This window comes from Rousettus aegyptiacus, unplaced genomic scaffold (assembly GCF_014176215.1).
Source record: "Rousettus aegyptiacus isolate mRouAeg1 unplaced genomic scaffold, mRouAeg1.p scaffold_m13_p_14, whole genome shotgun sequence".
Lineage (NCBI taxonomy): Eukaryota > Metazoa > Chordata > Mammalia > Chiroptera > Pteropodidae > Rousettus > Rousettus aegyptiacus.
This window is the reverse complement of record NW_023416289.1, coordinates 12,403,874-12,426,149: the sequence shown is the minus strand read 5'-3', so window position 1 is coordinate 12,426,149 and position 22,276 is coordinate 12,403,874. Positions and strand designations below refer to the sequence as shown.

Genomic DNA, 22,276 nt, shown 5'->3' with positions numbered 1-22,276 from the left:
CTATATCCATTTTTTCCTACTAGTTTCTTGATTTTTGAGCAGTGCCTCAAAAAGCAATAGGAAGACATACTTGAAGAGAAAGGCTCTTTGTAGAGTCATCAGCAGCCTGGTTGTAGTGAAACCTGAGGGCCCCAGAGGCGAGGTGGCTAATGCTGCTATTTATAGCTAAGATTTCAGCATATGTTTTCCAGCCACACTTACTCCTTTCAGCCTCCCCTGTAAGCTCAAGTCTGTCACTCAATTAGCTAATGGCTTCTTTACTCCCATTATGCATTGTAGGGCTCCCCCGGCTCAGCTATTTTTTTTTTTTTTAAAGAGAATAATGGGTGTTCTGTTCTCAGAGGTTTAATTTTTTAATAGCCTTGCCAATTAAAAAAAAAAAAACCCTTTTTCCAACTTTTTATTATGAAATTTTCAAACATACAAAAGAATGGAAAGAGTAACACAATGAACACCCAGATGCCCTCCACTTAGATCCAACCCTTGTTAACATTTTGTTGCATTTAAACATGCAAGCCTGTGAGTGCGTGTTTTTTTCCTGAACCATTTGAAGGTAAATTGCAGATATCATGACACTTTAATCCTTAAAACTTCAACCTGTTCTATAAAAACTGTATGAGGCTAAGTGCAGATATCTCTTGCGCCTCTCAAGAATGAAAACATTTATAAATAAAACCATGGGACCATTACTGAGCCTAAGAAAATTATATTTCAAATATTATGTAATATCCAGTCCAAATGCAGATTTCTCCAGTTGTCCCAAGAATATTTTTTTCAAACCAATGTTTAGTTAAAATTCATGCATAGCATTTGGGTTATGTTTCTTTAAATCTGGAAGAATCTCCTCCCCGCCATTTCTAAAAAAAGAAATGTGTATTTAATAGCACTGACTTTTGGAAGAGTCTGGGACAGTTACTATATAGATGTCCCATATGCTTTATTTTTCTAATTGCTTCCTCATGGTATCATTGAAATTGTTTCTCTTTCCCCTAGTTTCATGTAAACTGGGAAGGAGGTTTAGAGACTTGAATGGATTCAGGCTAAAGGCATTTGGCAAGAAGACTTTAAAAGTGATGTATACTTCACAGTGCAGCACAACAGGAAGCATGTGGGTGTCAGGTTGTCTCGCTTTAGAGACACTCAGTTTGATCACCTGGTTTGAATAATGATGGCAGAGGTTCCTCTGATTCTCTCTTTTTCAGTAAATAGAACAGTGGAGGGTTATGGTCTCGAAAGTTTAAAGAAAAACCTCTTCCTTCACTGGTTCTTTTTGAAGGTTCATTGTGTCTCAAAGAGTTGCCAGGTAACTTGTGAACCTGTAAGTATATAAATGGTTCATTCTTGTGATGTTTTTGTGATGGTAGTTTTCCTCAGAAGATTATGTGGAGTTTGTTGCCACAACCTGAAAAAGGCTTGGAAAGATCAACAGAAGAGTGACTATATAGTGAATAAGTTAGACCAGGAGAAATCGGGACTCTTTAGCCTAGAAGCGGGAAAGTCAACAGGGAGATAATAAAAATGACGGCTTATTAGGAGTTTACTGGGTGCTGTTTAATTCTTTACTAATGACCTCTGCAAAATGTACTCTTACTGCTCCCTGTTTTACAGAGTGGCGAATGGTCATGTTAAGTAATTGGTGTAATACTACTTGGCTACTAGGCAGTTGAACTGAGATTTGAACCCAATCTGCCTGGCTGGTACCTGCCCTCAACCTCTGTGCTGTACTGGTAGCTCGGGACTTAGGCACTGGATCTTGCCAAAATAGAATTAGGGAGACGCTCCTTGACTTTTCTTTCTTTAAATAGTAATGAACATTATCTCATGGTTTCAGTGGACAAGGATTTGGGAATAGCTTAGCTGGGCAGTCATGCCTAGGATCTCTCATGAAGTTGCAGTTGATATGTTGTAGGGTCACAGTCATCCAAAGGCTAGACTGGAGCTGGCGGCTTCACTTCCTAGGTGGCTTTTTGCATGGCTAGCAAGGGTCCTTCCTGGTGGTCGTAAGGCCTCTGTTTTTTCTTCCCACTCCTAGGCTTTTGAAGGAGCTTATAGAAATAAAATATAGTGTTATTTTATATAACTATTTGAAACTTACCAAGTCCCTCAGTGAAACTGACTGAAAATAGCAATGGACTCAAAAGGATTTGGAGAATTCCATTACAGGGAAGAGAGGTTAAGGAACGGTAGAGATGCTTAGGGGAACTTAAAAACCTGAAGGGTTACCAGTTTCTACTTTATTATTTGAGAGCCTCGAATTGATCCAGACTTTTATTTGCTAAGTTCTTTAAGGGGCATGCCTGTTTCTTAGAGAGATTTGGGTCAGGCTTTTTAGTGGAGGGAGGTCGTTTCTAGGAAGTACTCATGGAGATAATTATTAATACATACCCTGTCTTATTCTAAAAAACCAGTGAGTAGCTTATAATGATACATTAGTAACTAAGAAATAAAATTAGTGGGTGGTGGGTGGGGAGGGAGCTTGGAGTATGTGTCACTTTCCTGGTCTGGCTTTGTAAGATATGGGGAGGGATGGAAGGATTGCACACCCTTTGGAAATCCTCATAAACGCTGCTCTCTCTTGGTGATTATTGAACGGCCCTGAACTGGAGGCTGTACGTCCTGGTGAGCAGTGCTGGATGGAAACTGTTCAATGTGGCCAAGCTTTGTGGTGGGGTTCGGGGGTGTATTTGTGGCGGTCTCCAGCTCACCTAGGGTTTGGGCTTCTGCTTTGTGCCAGTTTGTTGTTTTTCTGCTGTGGTTTCCCAGCTCTTCTTGTTTGCCCAGAGGGTCAACTTTACCTGAGTGGCTCTGCCTTCTCACCTCATAGAGCCAGGTGTTGATCAGTCAGTCTCTCCTTACAGGACCAATCCAGGGCCTGTGACTACGGGGCTAATTTGCTTGTATTGAACTTTTATTGTTTAATTTTTTTTTTTTTTATTTCAAAGTGAAACATCTTCAGGGATGAAAGTTAAAAAAAAAAAACAACTTTAACATAAATAAGAAAATAACAATCCCCTGCAATCCTTCATCTAGAGATGACTCCTGATGACATTTCCTTAGGGTTTCCTGACCTGTTTCTTTTCTTTTTGCCACTGTTCTTTTTATAGGTAGAGGGACGCTTGTAACCACTTTTTTTTTCTGTGTATGCCATCCGTATGTCTACTCGTATCTTAGGGTCCTGCAAGTATAAGCAAACAAATAAGTAAGTAATTTAGAAACTATGTAGCTAACCTAATAATCTAAAATGTTTAAAAAAGAAAGAATATAGCCTTTCCCACCAGCCTCCTACAGCAGTGATGACAGACATATTCCTTCCCGTTCTTTTTTACATGCCACAAAACAGATTCAAAGATGCAGAAAAATGTTGCCAGGGAAGCCAGAGTAAGTGAAGTGGGAGCTTGTAACTTAGAGAATCTTGGGTACATTTGCTTTCTTCCATCCTTGTTGCCTTTTGTGTTCAACAGTGGAGAACACGCAGCTGACCCTGAACCTGCAGACGGAGAACAAAGGCGGTGTTGTCTCAGGCGGTGAGCTGACAATTTTCCTGGATGGGCCGACTGTTGATCTGGGAAGCGTGCCTAATGGCAGTGCCGTGACAGATGGTGAGTGCCGCCTTGCTCCCCAGGGGTGGAGTGGGGAGTTAGAGGAGGTGCCGAGAGCTTTGGTTCTCTACGAGGTACCTAGGTCTGGGTATGGCTCAGCCAACCCTGGCCCATAGCTAGCCCTGATTCTTCTTAGCATGATCAAAATCATGACATGGTTTTTAAGGATAGCTTTCTCATATAGGACCAAAATAAATGTCAAGTCTTTGTTATTGTTTGGTTTGAGAGCAGAGAAAAACATCTTTTCATCCTACATGGACTTTATTAAATGTTATTTGGGCTCATTTTTCTTCTTCCCAATACAATTAACTTTACTGGGAAGGTTGAGGGTGCCTTTTATGAGATGGTATTGATGGGGAAAGGGGACTCTATGTCTTAGAGATTCGCATTAGCAAAATATAGACAGAAGCAGGGAATTTGGAGAGCGTCTCCCACTCTGCCCTGAATGTGGGCAGTTCGTTTCTTTTGATCTAGTCTGAAATTAGTCACCTTTGGATCTAGCAGGAAATTATTTCATGAAGTCTGAGGTCTGAAATGTGTTGGATTTCTCCATAATTTTTTTCGTTAAATGTGATGTAACTATGGTACGTTCCAGGCCCCAAACAGGCTTTCTGTAGCTTCAAGGAGGTGAAATTTGAATTCTAATTGAAGGGCAGTTGGGCATAATTTTGGTGAGTGTTTCGGCCTCAACTTTGAAAGTCCTCCCTCAACTGGACTTTTGGTTCATGAAGAGAAACAGGCATCATTCATTCATTCAGCACATATATCCGTAATTAAGCACCTGGTATATACTAGATCTTGGATCAGGTGCTAGCCAGATGGCAGGGGCAAAATTCACATGGTCCTTACTCCCAGGAGCTTATAATTTACTTGGTGGGGGCAGGGGATGCTAGACATCAAATGAGTAAATGCATAAATAATTATATAACATAATTGTGACAAAAGCTATGAAGGAAAGGTAGTGGGTAGTATGAGTTTCTTATGCTTTAGGGGGATCTCATCTAAATTGGGGGGGGGCAAGGATATTGAATGTCAACTCTAATTGAAAAATAAAAATAAATAAAAAAGAAAAACAAGAAAAAAATAGGGGCCAGAGAAAGTTTCTCTGAGGAAGCTGAGACCTGCCGCAGTATGAAGAGTTGAGACAGGCCAAGGTGGATGTGTGGGGTAAAGGGGTGGCTGAGTAAGAGGTAGAGGGTTCCTATGTGCAGAAACTCTGAGGTGGGAGCAAGCTTGGCCTGTGGTGGAGATAGAGGCGGCCAGGGTGGCTGGACAGCGGGGAGCAAGAAGGAGAGGTGGGAGGTGAGGCTGCAGAGGCAGGTCAGCTCCAATCACACAGACTCAAAGGCATCGGTAAGATTTTGAACCCCATCCTCGGAAGCAAAAATCCGTTGATAGGTTTCTAGCAGAAGAATGTCATGATTTGATTTCACCTGAATCTGATTTGGCTTTTTACAAGTTCTCTGGTTGTGACATGGAGAAATGCCACAATTCCTTGCCCCCACTTTGCACAGTCAGCATCTGTTCTCTGTCTCACGTGGCGTGGCCAAAGTTCATTTAATGCATAAGGCCACGTGCTTGTGAGTGCTGTAGATGCTTTTGAATGTCTTAGAGAAGACGACCTGTTTTCTGGGTTTGGGTCCCTCTGTTCCATGGTCAGATCTCAGCCTGTCGTCCCTGTTCCTTCTCATGTTGGCACCTGCAGCTTGCTAGACTCCTTGTATCCCATAATGTTGGATAACTAATACATGGGCGAGCTTTGTTCCCATAGGCACATCTCAAACAAGGGTTGAGTTTCTCAATGTTTCTGTCTTTTTTTTTTTTTTTTCATGACGGATCCCCTTTCTAGCATCACAGCCACCTTTGAGAGAATCCGGTGGGACAGCCGGCGCTCCAGAGAACCGACACCAGTCCCCCAGCACCAACTGCTTTGGTGGGAGATCCCGGTAAGACCCTCTTGTGGTTGAGGAGGAGCCAAAAAGATGCTTAGAGCTATGGAAATCACACTGGGAAGTGAAGGAGAACAATTTATGTTAGAAACTGAGGGAAATTTCCAGAGAGCTTATAACTGACTGTTAAGGAGGCCCAGAGGAGAGTACAAAAACTCAGGATTCTCGGAAGGGGTAGGGGTTGCTTGTCAAAGGTGGGGGACTGGCTGGGTTGGTTGTTTGGATAAGAGGAACTGTTGAACAGACGTGGCTGCTTTTCTGTACATTAGGTCCAGCGGCCATAGTCATCCTTTCAGGATACACATAGAAATGCTTAGAGCAGTGGGTCTTTGTATGTGAAATTTTCTGCCTGTGTGTTTCTATTTTGGGGGTGATCTCTGATTCCCCTTGGAGTGTTGGTTAAGACCTCCCATACTTAGAGTCTGAGTTATGGTATACTTGTTACACATATCACAAATGACTTAATTTTTTTACTGACATCCCCATTGTATACCTGTGTTAATGATGCTAACTCATTTTCACAGCCGCTGCATTCCCAGGAAGGAGAATAGTTTTCAGAGTATTAGAGAAATGGGAAGGGGTTTGGGAACCTGTTTTTATCATTTATTACAATGTACAAAATCCTTAGGCATTTTAAGGAAAAGAATCATATGAATGTATTTGCAGAGAGTAGGTGAGTAACTGCTAAAAATCTTCCCAAACAAATCCCAGGGAGTGGGAAATAATGCTTTGATAAACAGAGTATGATTTTAGGCAGTACCCACAGCATCTGGAAAGATCCTTCTGAGGGCAGCCTCTCTGGATTTGGTTTGAAGGTTTGTGAGGAGGTTTCAGTGCCTGGCAGGTGTCAGGAGGAAGAGAGAGTTGAGTGTTTGTATCTTCTCTAGAGCATCAGTAGAAGCAGAGGTACCATTTCCCTGTCCTCTTTTCTCGAAGCTTCTGCGAAGATGTTATGTCACACTTTAAAGATCAGTTGCCTGTTTTTGTGACTCACTAGATGACTTACAAGTTGGGATGGTCAAGTCTCATGGGTAAGGATCAACAATATAATTGGCAAATCTGTGTCCACAAAGAAATGATGGGGACCCAGAACTAGAGAAAACAGAACTCTTCAGTGGCGAGTAGCTGGTGGAGAGGAACACTCAGCATTCCACTCTCTAAGAATGATGCCTTCTTTGCTTTGGCACTAGTAACCATCTTGGCCTTTTAGCCGACTTGGAAAGTTTGTGTCAGACACAACTGATATCACTTATTTTGGGGCTGGAAGACAGAGTCCGGTGCTTAACAAGTTTAGACTTAAGTTCTTGCCCTATTTATTGTTCTCGAAACTTCTCTAGTTGATAGACCTTGAAATTCTTACACTGTATCCCAATAGCCCTTCTTTGTTCTTTGTGTTGGGGACTGTTGACTTAAAACAGCAGCCAGACTTCAGTAGAAAATCAGATGCATTTTTGCTATAACATGACGTAGATATTCAACACTATTAATTATTGGTGGGCATGGTGCCTTGCAGCTGTTTTAAGTGGGAGTCCTCCTGTGTCTGTCCAGCTACTGCAGCATTTTTCACATGTGGGCTCTGAGTTTTCACAGATATCAGCCTTCTAAGTATTTGTTCTGTCTTCACACAACCTTCTGCCATTCAGCAGCAAATGTTTTGAAAGTATCACCTGAAGGCAGTATCTCCTGTGTCCCTAAGAATCTCCGTTTCGCATTGCTGCTGCCTTTAACAAGGTCTAACAAGGTCAGTGTGCACATGCAGGCACACTGCATGTGCACACTGACCTTGTAGCAGGGTAGCAGGGTAGTCAACTGGGTAAGAGTGTGGGCTTCAGAATCAGATGTAGATTGAATCCTGGCTTGTCATTTACTTGCTGTGTGGTGCTGGACAAGTTACTAAGCCTCTTGGTGCTTCAGTTTTTTCAAGTGTGAAATGGGGATATCACCTGCCTCACAGGGTCATTGTATGAATTAGATGAGGTGTGTCCGTCTGAGGCCTTTGCACACTGGGAGTGCTCCGTGAAAGTGGCAGGGTTTTTTTTGCCCTCCCCACCCCCGGGAGGTGTGGCATTACTGATGCATTCACATCAAAGACCGCAGTTCAGAGGGCCGTGACTCAAACCTTCAGGAGTGAAGGATCGACCTCTGCTATCCTTGGTTTCCTAGGGCAGAGAGAATGATGGGCTTCTGTCTGCTGCCTCCCAGACTAAATATTTAGCTTTCGCTGTCAGAAGGGTAGGTTTTTCTTGGACTTGGGTGCTATTCACCATGATCAAAGGTGCTCTGATGTGCGTGTGAAGGTGAAGATTGCAATGTCAAAACAGCCTTTCCCTCTCCTTTACCATGCCTTATGAGCCGTGGAACTGGAACCGTGTAAGGGTTTTGTCTTAGGGGTTCATCTATCCAAGTTCATCTAGCAAAAAAGGTACCTTTTGCTTCTTGAGCCTCAGAGCTTCATCTCTCAATGAAATCGTGCCCACTCTTTAAGAATAATCAAGTGGAACATCTGTAGTTATTTTATCATCTGGTCTGTCACATGAAAGCCGCTAAGACGTAACGTGACAAATTTATTTGCAGACAGACCGTATTAGTACAGTCAGTAGGTGCGTTTGATTAAAGAAAGAGTTAAAATCATAAATTGTATAGTCCTACAATTAAGTTCTGTCCCATAGTAAAAATGGGCAAAGGATAGGTACATCAATATGGTAGAACCTCGGAAACATAATGTCAAACAAGAGAAGCTGGTCACAGAAAAAAAATATACAGTCCGATGTAATTTAAAGTTATAAAATATAAAAATAAATCGTATATGTTATTTATGGATATTTTCATAGGTAGTAAAACTATAAAAAATGGAAGAGAGTAATTAATCCTGAATGTCTTCATTGTAGGAGATGGAGATTGGTATGATGAGGGAAAAACATAGAAACTTCTAGGTACTGGGAACATCAATTCTTAGCCTGAGAGGTGGGTCCCCGAGAGTTCATCTTATTGTTCTTCTTTAAACTGAACACATATTTAATATATTCTTTTGTTTATGTAGTTTATTTCGCAATAACAAATAAAAAAGTAAGTGACATTTACCCACCTCAGAAAACTGAACCATGGTGGAGACACCGTTTGCTATTGAGGCAGACAGATTTTAGAATTTAGGATTTCTCCAGGCTTAATAATGACCACTTATTTCTGTTTTGCCCAATTATCTCTATAGCAGCATAGCCAATGATTCTAAGTTGATGCTCCACGTCGGCTCCATACTCATGTCACTTAGAAACCTCGAGCCTGAGAATTTAGTTTGAGAGGTGGGTGAGAGAATGGTTTCCAGATGAAAGCTGGTCACTGCCAGATAATGTGTCAGAAAGGCACTAATCTCGATGGTCTGAATGGGCTGGTCTAACACCATTTGGTGTTTGATTGGCATGAGGACTATTACGTGGCATATGCAGGATTCTGTGCTGTCCTGCCCTGTGCCCTCAGCCAGTGTTCCTTATTCCAGTGTAATCGTGGAGAGGGGCCGGCGTATTTTGGAGCCCCCTGGGAGAGTGTGTGCTAGTTGGCACAGGGAATGCCTACCACACCCTTTAATAATCCCCCAGTGCTTATTTTATTTTGCTGGAATGAGGGCTGGCTTTGGGAACCGTGCCTAAGTCAACCCAGGTTTTGAAGATCTAATGTGTGCCTGGTATTGTGCACACATTGCCCAGGGCTTGCCAGAAGCACTTTCCACAGCAAATTCAGTCTTTGTGATATTCAAGATGTATATGAAACAGGCAAATGAAACTAAGAGCTGGGGGAAGCACAGAGAGAGAAAAAAATCAGTATGGAGAGGGAAAGACTGAAGAGAGACTGCTGTCCATTGTCCATTGTTCAGTCCAGTACCTTAGGGACTAACTGCTTGAGGTAGCTAACTAGTGAACTGGAGGAGCTAACGATGGGGTTCCCGTGGAGGGAAAAAGAACCCAGCAGAGGGGATCCACGCTGGTACTGGCAGCTCTTGAGAGTTACTGTTAGGTTAGATATAATTGTGAAATTCCAGACTGAAGAGTGGAAAGCTGGGATGTCTGAGTCTCTCTGTGGTTTGCTGATTCTTTGTCACCTGTGATTCCTGCCCCACCAGCTATTACATGAAATCAGGGAGTAAAGGTGAAATCAACTTGGACGGAACCCGTAGAACTGTCTGCTAGCGGTGCTGCTCCCCTAAGCACAGCCTGAAGGTTTCTTCAGACTTGAGTAACTATCTTCTCAGTCTAGAATCCATGTAGATTTCCCAAAGTCATACAGGGAAATAGGACAAAAATGGAAGAATGCATTGAATTTGCTTTTAGGTTCATAAAGCTTTTCATTCATAAATCTGAAAACTGAAAGGTGTCTTGGTGAAGAAGTCGTATACTGGGGCTTAAACGATTAATTTACCTGTATGTACTTAAGTTATTTTGTATAAGAATACGTGAGTGTGTGTGTGTTTGGTGTGAAGGGCTGGAGGCCTTGAATTTGCCTACATCGATCATCAGCTGTATTAGTCAATGTGGGTCAGAATCTGTGTTTTAACAAGCCCTCCCCCGAGCTGACGAGTCTTTTACATGTCAATTTTCAAACCTCTTATGAGAGCATTTTCATCCACCCTCCTTTTCTCTTTTTTTTTGGTCTTGCTTTGATGAAAATACATCAAATTTATTGACTCCTTTGCCTTGGCATTAATGACCTCTGAAGAGGTATAATCTCAGAGACTTATAAAGCCCAAGGTCTCTGGTGAGCTCTAAATAGCTCATCAGCTGTGTCTGCAGACAGCCTAGCCCAGAAAGGAAAGAAAAATAAACTCACCCGGGCATGATTCTGCTGGGAATACTGCTGGGAGTCCTGGGAGGGCCAAGGGGTATTGGGAAGCAAGGCTAACGGGGGAAGAGGGATGAGGGTCTAGAACTGAGCCTTCGGGCACTGGGCCATTCTTTCAGTCATTGTTGGCCACCAGCGACTCCTTCAGTTGGGATGGCCAAAGGCTACTTGATTTGGAGCTGTAGTTATTTGGAGATGTCACATTGTCAGCATGAAGCTGAATTAAACATCTTTACAGTTTCCGTTCAGGCCTCCCATCCAACAGCTTTTACTTAAAATCTGGCTGTGGTCTCATTACGATTGCTGGGGAGGAGGAAGGAGTAAGAAAAGGAATAAATGTAATTCATATATTCATTAAGTGATAACTAAGACGCTCCCTGCTCACCAGGAGCTCACTCTCCTCCAAGCAGTTGGCTTACATGGCGTGGGATTGAGACTGCAGACAGGAGCTGAGCTGCATTCTCAAAGCCAGACATCGAAAAGTAATCATGGGGATTAATGACACATTTGTGTGCACACTAATTTATTTTCCACTAGTAAAATCACCCATTATACATTATTATACATTTGTTTATTCAGGTCTATTTATTTCTTAGGTATTTATTGGTCATTTCTTCCCTATGAGCCTAGAGAGGTATGGTGTGTGCCAGAAAGCTGGTTGGAACTTCTCATGAACCACGAGAAAGTAAGGCAGCTATCTGCAGTTGAAGGCAGTATGAATGCCCGGCTCTTCGCTAGGTTGTGAGAAAAGTATATAAAGTCATGGTCCCTGCTGACATCAAGGACTGAGGTATCTATTAGGAAACAGATACAAATGTTAACAATTACAGTTTAGTGCAGTGGACCCCACAGTGACGGTGAGGACACCTGAAGAAGGCAGGTAGTGGAAAATTCACCTGAATCCACATGCCTGAGCTGTACTTTGTAGGAGTTTGCAGACCAGTGAAGTGGGCATAAGGGAAGTCACTCGAGGCGGAGGGTAAGCATGGGTAAAAGCAAGACAGAACTTGGCCTATTCCAGGAAATATTAGTCATTTGGTAATATTGATATAAAAGATATTCAGGGTGATAGCTGTAGCAAACTATAGTTCACAGGCCAAATCTAGACTGCCTGTTTTTCTTTTCTTTTTTTTCTTTTAAGAGCAGTGTTAGGTTCACAGCAAAGTTGAGCAAGATGTACAGAATTTTCCCACATACCCCCTGCCCCACATACACAAGGTTTCCCTGCTATATCCTGCACGAGAGTGGCATATTTGTTACAATTGATGAACGTATATGGACACATTTTTATCTCCCAAAGTCCCTAGTTTACACTTTGGTTCACTCTTGGTGTTGTACATTCTGTGGGTTTTGACAAATTTATAATGACGTTTATCACCATTATCACCAGTGTCATATAGAGTAATTTCACTGCCCTGAAAATCCTCTGTCTTCTGCCTCTTTATTCATTCTTCCTCCTTAACTCCTGGCAACCACCAATCCTTTTAAAAAGTCTCCACAGTTTTGCCTTTTCTACAATGTCATATAATTGGAATCATATAGCATATAGCTCAGATTGGCTTCTTTTACTTAATATGCATTTAAATTTCCTCCATGGCTTTTCACAGCTTGATAGCTCATTTCTTTTTAGTGGTGATTAATGTTGCCTGGATAATACCACAGTTTATCCATTCACCTGTTGAAGAACATCTGGTTGCTTCCAAGTTTTTGCAATTATGAAAAATAAAACTGCTATAAACATCTCTCTGTGCAGGTTTTTCTATGGACATGCTTTCAACTCCGTTGGGTAAATACTGAGAGAGCTATTGCTGAATCAGATGGTAAGAGTATGTTTAGTTTTGTAAGGACGTGCCAAACTGTCTTTCAAAGTAGCTATACCATTTGCATCCTCACCAGCAGTAAATGAGAGTTCCTGTTGCTCCACATTCTCACCAGCATTTGGTGTCAGTGTTCACAGTTTGGCTGTTCTGATAGGCGTGTTGTGGTCTCTTGTTGCTGTTTTAATTTGTATTTCTCTGACAGCATATGATGTGGGCATCTTTGCATGCTTATTTGCTACCCATATATCTTATTTGGTGAGGTGTCTGTTCAGGTCTTTTGACCATTTTTTATTGGATATTTCCTTTAAAAAAAAATCAGATATAGTCTTTTGCAATTATTTTCTCCTAGTCTGTGGCTTGTCTGATTCTCTTGACTATCTGTTTTTGTAAATAAAAATTTTTTGAATACAGTTATACTTATTCATTTACATATTGTTTATGGCTACTTTTATGTTACAACAGCAGAGTTAAGTAGTAGTTAAGAGAGAGACTATATGGTCTGCAAATCTTAAAATATTTTCTATCTAGTCCTTTACAGACAGTTTGCTGATCCTCCTGTAGCAGACAGTAAGAAGGGTCTTTTATACTTTACTGAGCAATTTAGATTGTATTCTTTGAATATTTGGAAGCACTGAATTTTGAGCAAGGACATGACGTGCTATTTCTGTTGTAAATTATTCAAGAAAGTATCTAATGGATGAATTTAAAGTGTCAGTTCATGTTCATTGGAGGAAACAGAAACCACTCCAGGTATTTTGAACAGAAAAGGGTTTAATATGAAGAATTAGGTATTTTACAAAAGTCATTGGATGGGCTGCAGGAACAGAGTTGGGCCCCTCTCCATTCTTGGTTTTAAGGATACAGCCATGCAGCTGCAATCTAGATGTGAGAAAAACTGCTGTGCCCCTACAACCACCTTACATGCAGGAAGCTGGTATCCATCCAGGCAGTGAGGCATGGGGTCTGCCAGAACCCCTGCCAGTCATCACCACCACAAGAAGAACAATCTCTGCCTTCCTTCTACTTTCCAGATTTCCTGCAAGGGCTTCTCATTGGTACAACCTAAATCACTTTCAGAACTTAGCTGCAAGGGAGTCTGAGACGTGGTGTGATTGTGATTGGGCAGGTGAAGGGAGGCATGTGGAATAGAAGAGGGTGGGAATGACTCAGTGAAGGTTGAGACTAGAATCAGGGACCAATAAGAGGACTGTTGTAGGAACTGGTGAGATAGGAATTGATGACTAGCCTTGGGCAGTGGCAGAATAGAGAGAGAGAGCAATACCTAGAAGATGTTATCATTGAGCAGGACTAGGTGACTGACTGAGGAGACAGGGCGAAGGATAGAGAGAATAGAGGGGACTCCCAGGTACTTAGGTTGTGATATTATTCATGAATATAGAAATGCAGGAGAGGAAGAAGCTGTCACTTTAAAATGACATCCCCCATAATGGTTAGGATTGGTGGTTAGCAGGCTCAATGGAACAAGTGATACTATGTGGCTCTGGGGCAGAGTTGTTCCTCTGAAAGTGTATTCACAGGAGGAGGAATGAATAGCAAACTTAAGAGATACAGAGCAAAACAAAATGACGTTGAACAATGGGCCACTATAAGGGTCACCACAATTGAGGACACAGGAGTGATATTTCTACTTTAATCAGGCCCTGCATTCTAGAACTTCTCAGTCCTAGAAAATGCGATTGAAAGGGAAATAATTTAGAGAGCACAGATAAAAAGAGTGTGGGTCTTGGAGAAATGGCTTGCTAGTCATGGGAGCTTGTGCAGCTTGGGTATGTGATGATGGAAGACCAGAACAGAACTGATCGCAAATGCTTTGGACAGATGGGGATGGTGGGGAAAAGGGTTGCTTAAGCCATGGTGTTTGTGGCTGTGGTTTGGTGAGATGAGGTTAGACTTTTCGTTTAGGATTCTGTTGGCAATCAGTGGCTCTTTTTGAAATTGCCAAGGTTTGTGGAGGTGGAGATTTGGGGTTTGTTCTCATGACTGTCTTTTTGATGGCATAAAGACAGCCTGAATTCAATAGTCTCAGTAGAATGACCCCTTTCAGACACTGAAACAATTCTATATGTAGTTTTCGTAGTAGATAAAAATTGTCACAGAACTGAAATACAAACCTTATATTGCTTTACATTTCACATGTCACAGGGTTTCCTAAAGTTATTATGTACCCTTAATTTACTGAAAATATAGTGAAGATACTGGTCTCAATTTTCTTTGGGCCTCCCATCTTTATTTCTGTTTATGTATTTGCTTCATGCTCGCATCCACCTCTATCATTCTGCCAAAATTACAGGCCCAGAGGCCCACCCCGAGGTATGTGCAGGTTTAACTTTGTGCACTAGTCCTTTCTGGAAATGTTCTATACCCTTGGCTTCTATAATGATGTAGAATCTCAGTGGGTTTCTCTTTTTTCCTGGTTTTATTGATTTTTATTATTTAAAATATAAATTTGATCCATGCAAAATTATATATGAATGTATTACATATCAGCAAGAGTATTAAATAGGGCAGTCAAGAGAGGTGTCTTTAGGAAGGTGACCTTTAATCAAAGATTTGAAGAAGGTGAGGACTTTAGTGATGAGTATACCTGGGGGAAGAATGTTTGGGTGGAGGAATGGCTGTCGCAAGGGAACTAAGGTTGGAGCATGCCTTTGGAGTTGAACAGGGAGGCCAGTCTAGCTGGAGTGGAAGGAGTGATGGGAACGTAGGAGATAAGGGCAGTAATAGGTAGGGCCAGGTAATATATATGAATTTCTACTCTATGTATTTCAAGGTTATTTTATTGGTCCACAATACAAATTTGAAGTACGTAAATATGTCTTATGGGCAAATTGAAGTTTTACCTCTATTTCTTTTTCTTAGTGTTTTCTCTCAAAATTTATTTGCACTGAACAATAAAAAGGAACAACTTACAACAACATGGATGACGCACAGAAGCATCATGCTCAGTGCAAGAAGTCAGACACATAAGGCTACATTCTGTATGATTCCATTTATATAGCATTCTGGAAAAGGCAAAATTAGAGGAACAGGAATCCAATCAGCAGTTGCTGGGGGTCGAGGGGAGTGACTGACCACAAAACGGTCCCAGGTAACATTTGGAGGTGACGGGATTATTCTATGTCTTGGTTGTGGTGGTAGTAACACGATTGTAATACATTATTTAAAACTCATTAAACGTCACCCTTAAAAATAATGATTTTACTATATATAAATTATACTTGAATTTTAGAAATCATTTTTTAAAAATCGATTTGTTTTGATATTTTCATAGCTACCCCAACTTTCTTTTGTTTCGTATTTGCTTGGCATAGTTCCCCCCTTCCCCCATCCATTTAGTTTCAACCTTTTTGGTCCTTATATTTTATATGGCGTTGCTCGCAACAGCATTTAACTGGATTTTTAAAAAACCAACATGATAACTTCTGTCTTTAAACTGTCATGGTTAGTCCATTTCTTGTGATTTTTGATATCTTTGGAGTTGGGTTCATCCTCTTGCCTTCTAATTCCTGCCTTTGTTTCACATCTCTAGACTAACTTTGTAGTTAAGTCTGTGTTTGGCCTGCCTTTTCTCTGTCTTGATAAATTGAAGGTTTCTTTGGCTTGTTGATTATTTGATAATGGAGTGTGAAATTTTGCATCTAATCGTGTAAAGAGAACGGGAATTATCCACTGGCTCCCTGTCTGAAGATATTCTGTTTGGTTTTACTCTAAGTTCTATAGCATGTCTATGGGGTGAGTCTACATTGTGTGCCTACAGTGTGACTTTGAAGGTACAACTTTTTAATGACAAAATGACAAAAATTTTAAAAAAGAGATTAGTGATAACCTAGAGTAGATATGGTACAAATAATTGTTATTTTGTAAAGGAGAAGGGGAGATCAGAACTCGGTTGGTTATGTTCTTTTTGTTTTGTTTTTAATTTTACCTTGAAATTTTTGCCTTAAAAGAAGGTTTAAAAGCTTTATTTTAAATCAAATCATACAGTTTTATTTTACACTTAGAAAAGAATGTTGCATTGGGGACTTCTGAGGAGTTACTTCTTTTGCTTTCATTTACTTTTTGGGGGGGGGGGGTGGTGAGGGGGTACAGGGGTAGTAGTACTGAGTTCTCAAACACCATGTCCAGGGCACCTGTGCCCTATTCATCTTTGTGTCCCTAGCAGAGCCTAGAATAGTTCCTTGCTGCACATAGCAGCAGCTCAGTAAATATTTGTTGAGTTGAAAGAGTCTTATGTTTCTGCTCCTTGTTTGCCAGAACTTCAGGGTGGGTCTTGCTACTGGTTTACATTCCTTGGCGCCCCTACTCATGAGAAGTGATGGTTTCAGTGGCACGGAGTGTGGGGAGACTTTATCAGGACTGCCTTGTGCTTTCCAAGGCTTAGCTTAACCGCCAAGAGCATGGTGGGTTCCCACTGCCTGCTCAGTCTCTTCTTTTTCATCTGCTTTTTCTTCATGGTTATTTCCATACTGGACTTTTTTCACAGATTATTCTTTTCAAATCTGTGTAACTTTTAAGGTAAACAGTGGAATTAGAGATAAGTTGCCATATAAATACGTCTTGTTTGGAAAAAGAATGTGTAAAGTCTGTGTATCCGAACTCTACCAGAAAAGAATGTTACTTACCCTCCAAGAATAGTAATATCTCACTCTTGGGTAGTTGTTCCAATTCCCAAGTGGTTGTTGAATTTTAGAAATATGTGTCTCATAAAGGACATTCTGATCGTGGAAATGCTGTCCCTGTGAGATGAACACCAATTTCACAGGGCGATGCCATCGCTTCATAAGGGCCTCTAAACTAGAGTAAGGTAGAGAGATCAGCAGGAATTAAGGCTGAGACTATTATCTGACCATATATTTGAGAGTTAGTATCTTCTGTGGAAATGGACATTTATATGTATTAGTTTTCTATTAATTTCTAACAAATCATCATGAACTTGGGGCTTAAAACAATAGCATTTATTAGCTTACAGTTCTGTGGGTCAGATGTCCAGCCAGCTGGATTGGGGTCTTACAAGGCCAAAATCGAGGTGATGGCAGAGATGCATGCTTACCTGGAAACTCTAAGGAAGAATTTGCTTCAAAGCTTATTCACATTATGAGCTGTTCAGTTACTTGTGGTTATAGGACTGAGATCCCAGATCCTTGCTAGCTATCAATCAGGGCCTCTCTCAACTCCTTAGGGCGACCCACATTTTTTTCATGCTAGCAAGGATGTGTCAGATCTCCCTCTTGCTTCAGATTTCTCTAATTTTCTCTTCTGCCCTCAACTTCTGACACTTGCTGGAGAAAGTGGTCTGCTTAGATTATACTTGCCTGGGTAATCTCCCTTTCTGAAAGTCATTTGTGCCATATAACATAACATAATCAAGTGTGTGATGTCTTGTCATATTCACTGGTTTTAGGGACTAGGGTGGGGTGTCTTTGCGGGGAGGGTCATCTTAGAAATTCTGCCTACCACAGAAGGTATCTCTCTTAATTCCCATGTTTAATCACTTGCCTAGTCTTTACTTTTGGAATGTTCTTTAAAATTACAGCTAGAACCACAACATCAACAATAATGAAAAACCCATGCCAAGTAAAATTTGGTTAGATTTGGAGATTGTCTTGCAATTTTAATATTGAGCATATGGGCACAAAATGAGTCTAATGAAAATTTTATTTAGTTTTATTTCTAGACCCCGATACTAGAGAATGTTTTCATATGATACTTAAGGCTAGCCTTTCTGGAAGTTCAGACACTTGTCAGTATCTGGTAGATCATTGACTCTGACCTGTGGCATGGATTCCATTCTTTAAAGGGATGGGTGGGAGATGAGTAGGTGGTGAGTGACTGGTCTGCAGAAAATAGGAAGAACTAGAGATTACAGGCCCAAGAGTCCTTTTGATCTTGATAGCTAGCTTTTATTCATTCAGCAAATATTTTTATATGCCTACTGGGGGCTAGGCACATGCTGGGTGCTGGTTATATAGAAGTATACAAAACAGATACGGTCCTTGCCTGTAGGGACCTTATTGGAGATAGACATTAAACAAATAAATACACAAACAAATATGTAATTACAAATAGAAGTGCCATAAAGGGGAAAATTAGAATGCTATATGAGAGGATACAAGGGAATTCACCGTAGCCTGGGAGATGAGGGACATTTAGACCAAGTTGTGGATTAGGAGCCAGCTGGGGGAAGAGTCCAGAGAAGGGTGTGCCAGGTGAGTAGATGAGCAAAGGCTCTGATTTTCCTCAGGAAGAATTTAGAGGGATGTTTTGAGGAATGCCCGTTGAACATACTCTTTTTTGAGTTTACCTTGCTCTTGCTGAATTTCTTTGTGATTTGTCATGTCAGAACACTTAGAAATAATTCCCCAATATATTGTCATGCTCAGTACTTGCTCTAATATCTGTTGTCCCCAGTACTTCAGGGTCCCATGTAGTCCATCTGGTCTGGGGCTGTAGCACACAGATGCTCTGAGCTGGCCCAGCTTCAAGCAAGGTCTGATGTTAGTAGGAAGTTTGGAGACGTTACTATGGCCCACCTGCATAATCTGGAGTCCCATGCAGAATCCAATTAGAAGTCAGAGGAGGTTAATGGCTCTGGTCGTCAACTAAGCTTGAGAGCATTGTATACCTGTGTACGATCTCAAGCTAAAGGACAAATAAATCATGGGCTGCCATCTATGTTCAAGGAACCTCAAGTCATCAACTGCTGCATCCAGGGGCCTGGGGCAGAATGTGACAGTGAACACTTCCCCTGACTTTCAGTTCTCTTTCAAGTTTGGGAGGGTAATTGAGCATTCTTTTCAATTAAGCCCAACGTATAACCTGGAATTAGATAAAATGAGTCAAATTTCTTATATGTTCTCTCAAGACGAATTTCTTAGTCTCATAAAACTGCCACCATTGAGAGGATTGCTCTGTACACCAGGTTGGGCAGAAGTAAATCATTTGTCTTTCTGTCATGTAGAACAGACTTGGCAGCAGTTTTATTTTTACCTTTCCTGTCATTTCTGAGGCTGGCAGCTAGAGGTAGGGTGTGGAATAGAGCCGTAAATTACTCTTGGTATGACTAGACTGGTCCCATTTTAACTCTAATTGTGCCTTTCCCTTTTCACCTCTTCTTTTTATTTCCCTCCCCCCCCCCTTTTTTTTTTATAATCCACATTCGAATGAGGAGGAAGAATTGAGGAGGGTGTAGGTGGGAGTTGGTTTGCTTATTGGTGCCTCTGTGAATGGTGTAAACCATTCCTTTTCCCATCACCACTTCCCATTTTTTTCCTCCATGCTTCTATTTTAAGTGCCTGTTTTTTGCTAGTTCTGTCTTGCTGGAAACTGGCCCAGCCTCACTCAGTTTTGTTTCCATGCTGCTATTAAAAGACAATGCCCAGTTAAAAGGCCTCTGAGGATGGGTGGGAGCTGCGGGAGCTGCCCTCTTGGGTCTTGTTATCCAGGCAAATATCCCTTCATTGGAATGTGAGAAGAGTTTTAAATTCATTTTAACATCTATGTCTGTTTTCTTCTTTTTTGAATGGATGAGAACCTACGATTACTTGTTATACCCTGAAATTTGTCTCTTGTTGACCTCGAAGAATAATGGGCCTTAATCAGAGGTCAAAGAAACTCTTTTTCATATCTTGGGCCTCTTTTACCAAGTTGAAAAATATGCTTGACACCCAGTATCTGGTCAGCCACAAATTCTTGACATTTGGGAGAGATGTGTCCTCAGTCTTTGAAGAACCTTAAATTTGTTAATACAAGGTGTTTTTAGAATCTTGAATATTGCCGAAATAACATTTTCATCAAGGTGTTTTTTTGTTTTTGTGTTTGTTTTTTTGAGCACATCCTCACACTATGTTATTTGCCTTTTAAAACGTTTAGTCGCTTTGATTTTTTTTTTTCTTACGGGACGAGCTGTTTTTGCCGTGGCTGAAACACAAATTACTTTTTTAAATTATTAAAAGTTAGGCTTATTGAGGTATAATTTACAAATAGTAAAATTCACCCCTTTCAGTGTACAATTCTGTGGGTTTTGACAAAAGTATATAGTCTGGTAACCACCATCATAATCAAAATATGGAAAGTCTTATCTCCCCCAAAAGTTCCCTTGTGCTCCTTTATAGTCAACCTCCTCTTCCTCCACCCATGGCAAATGCTGATCTGTTTTCTGTCCCTAAAGTTTTGTTTCTTCCTAAATGTCATAAAAATGGAATGATGTTTATACTACATAGCCTATTGTGTCTGTCTTCTTTCACTTTAACATAACATATTTGCAATTCATCTGTGTCGTTGCATGTATCAGTATTTTGTTCCTTTTGTTTGCTAAGTAGTATTCCACTGTATGGATGTACCACAATCTGTCTGTTCATTCACTAGTTGAAGAACTTTGGGTTGTTCACATTTTGGAAATTATGAATAAAATCACTGTACACATTTACCTACAGCTTTTGTGTAAACATATGTTTTAATTTCTCTTGGGTAAATAAATACCTAGGAGAAGGATTGCTGGTTTGTATGCTAAGTGTATATTTAACTTTATAAAAACTGCCAAACTGTTTTCCAATGTGGCTGTACCATGTTACCTCCTCTTCAGCAATGTTGGAGAGTTCAAGTTGCTTTGCATCTTGTCAGCTGTCATCCTGTTACTGTCAGTTTCCCCCCATTTGTCCATTCTAATAGGTGTGTATCATTGTGGTTTTAATTTGCATTTCCCTAATGACTAATGATGTTGAACACCTTTCATGTGCTTTTTGCCATTTGTAGGCCTTCTCTGCTGAAGTGTCTGTTAAAATCTCTTGATTATTTTTTTATATTGGTTTCTCGTTTACTTATTGCTGAGTTTTGAGGGTGTTTAAAATATATTCTGGGTGTAAGTTCTTTATCAGATATGCATTTTACAAATATTTTTTCTCAGTCTATGGTTTGACTTAACAGTGTCTTTGAAAGAGCAGGAGTTTCGAATTTTGATGAAGCCACCAACTGCTTTTAAGAATCAGTTTCTACATAAAGAATGTGATAGACTTATTGATCTCAAATTCTGGATCACCGTCAAATTTTGAATTCTACTTCTTAGCAAAAAATTTACCAATGCTAAGGCTGGCTTCCTTTTTTTAACTAAACAAAGTTTGTTTTTTTTTAACTACTCCACATAAATGATTGCATATGTGATGATGGTCAAAAAAGAGCTGCATTGGAGTGACAAGGCCAATTTATCATCCAGGCTTACCAGCCCAGTGGCTCCCATACGCCAACATTGCAGAGTGTGATGCAAATTTATGAAAAAAATTAGAAATCACTATATTTTCTCTAAGAGGTAAACTCCTCGAGGTCAGGGATTATTTCTGTTTCGTTATGAGCTCTAGAACAGGGCCTAGTGCTCAGAAAAGGATAGAATGAAATTCAGTGGACTTAATGAAAGGTGGTGCAAAATGTCCCAAAGTATCCAAGGCCCTGCTGTCAGGGTCACCTGAGGACTGAGGCCAACACTGCCAGTGTCATAACTTGCATGTCAAGGGACAGCCCAGAGTCCTGTCCTGGGGCCTGACCTGCATCATGCTGCTTTCAGGAGCATGGAAGAGAATCCTAGGGCCCTGGCCTTGATGAGCATTTCTCAGGGAGGCCTCAGTTTCTGAGGGAGAAACTTGGATAAGGACACATTAGCCTTCTGAGAAGGGTATGCTGTGAGGAGAACTGAATCTCTGTAACTAGGTGAGCTGAAACCATTTGTGGAGTTTTGCTGTTCCACCTTCTGACTGCTGTGGTACATAACCTACTCCACTCCATCCTGCTCCGCCCCCAAATGGTGGAGGGATCAGGCCAAGGTTGAAGTCATTGGCACAGCTGAAGCCAGGCTGTCTGTGGTGGAGCCTCGCTTTTGTCCTGATACTATTTTGAGTTATGGTGTGTGGTTTCAGCATTTGGGCCAGCTTTAATCACGACACAATCCCCTCTTTTAAGGGTCGAGTGAGTCCTCCAAGAAAGGAAAGTGCTGAAGAGATTTTCCTCAAATATTGAGGCGTCTTCCTTCTGAGAATCTTATTTTAAAGGTAATTCAGGAGGAAAAAGTGGA

General features: G+C 40.9%; 1 protein-coding gene across 3 annotated transcripts in view; it reads left to right on the top strand.

The window, feature by feature from the left end:
* WWP2 (WW domain containing E3 ubiquitin protein ligase 2) overlaps positions 1-22,276 on the top strand; it is a 123,395-nt gene that overhangs the window by 48,010 nt on the left and 53,109 nt on the right. For all 3 annotated transcript variants that reach the window (XM_016146870.2, XM_036232108.1, XM_036232109.1), the window contains exons 5-6: positions 3,462-3,599; positions 5,449-5,545. In XM_016146870.2, coding sequence (XP_016002356.2) covers positions 3,462-3,599; positions 5,449-5,545 — 235 coding nt within the window. The remainder of the gene's footprint in view (positions 1-3,461; positions 3,600-5,448; positions 5,546-22,276) is intronic.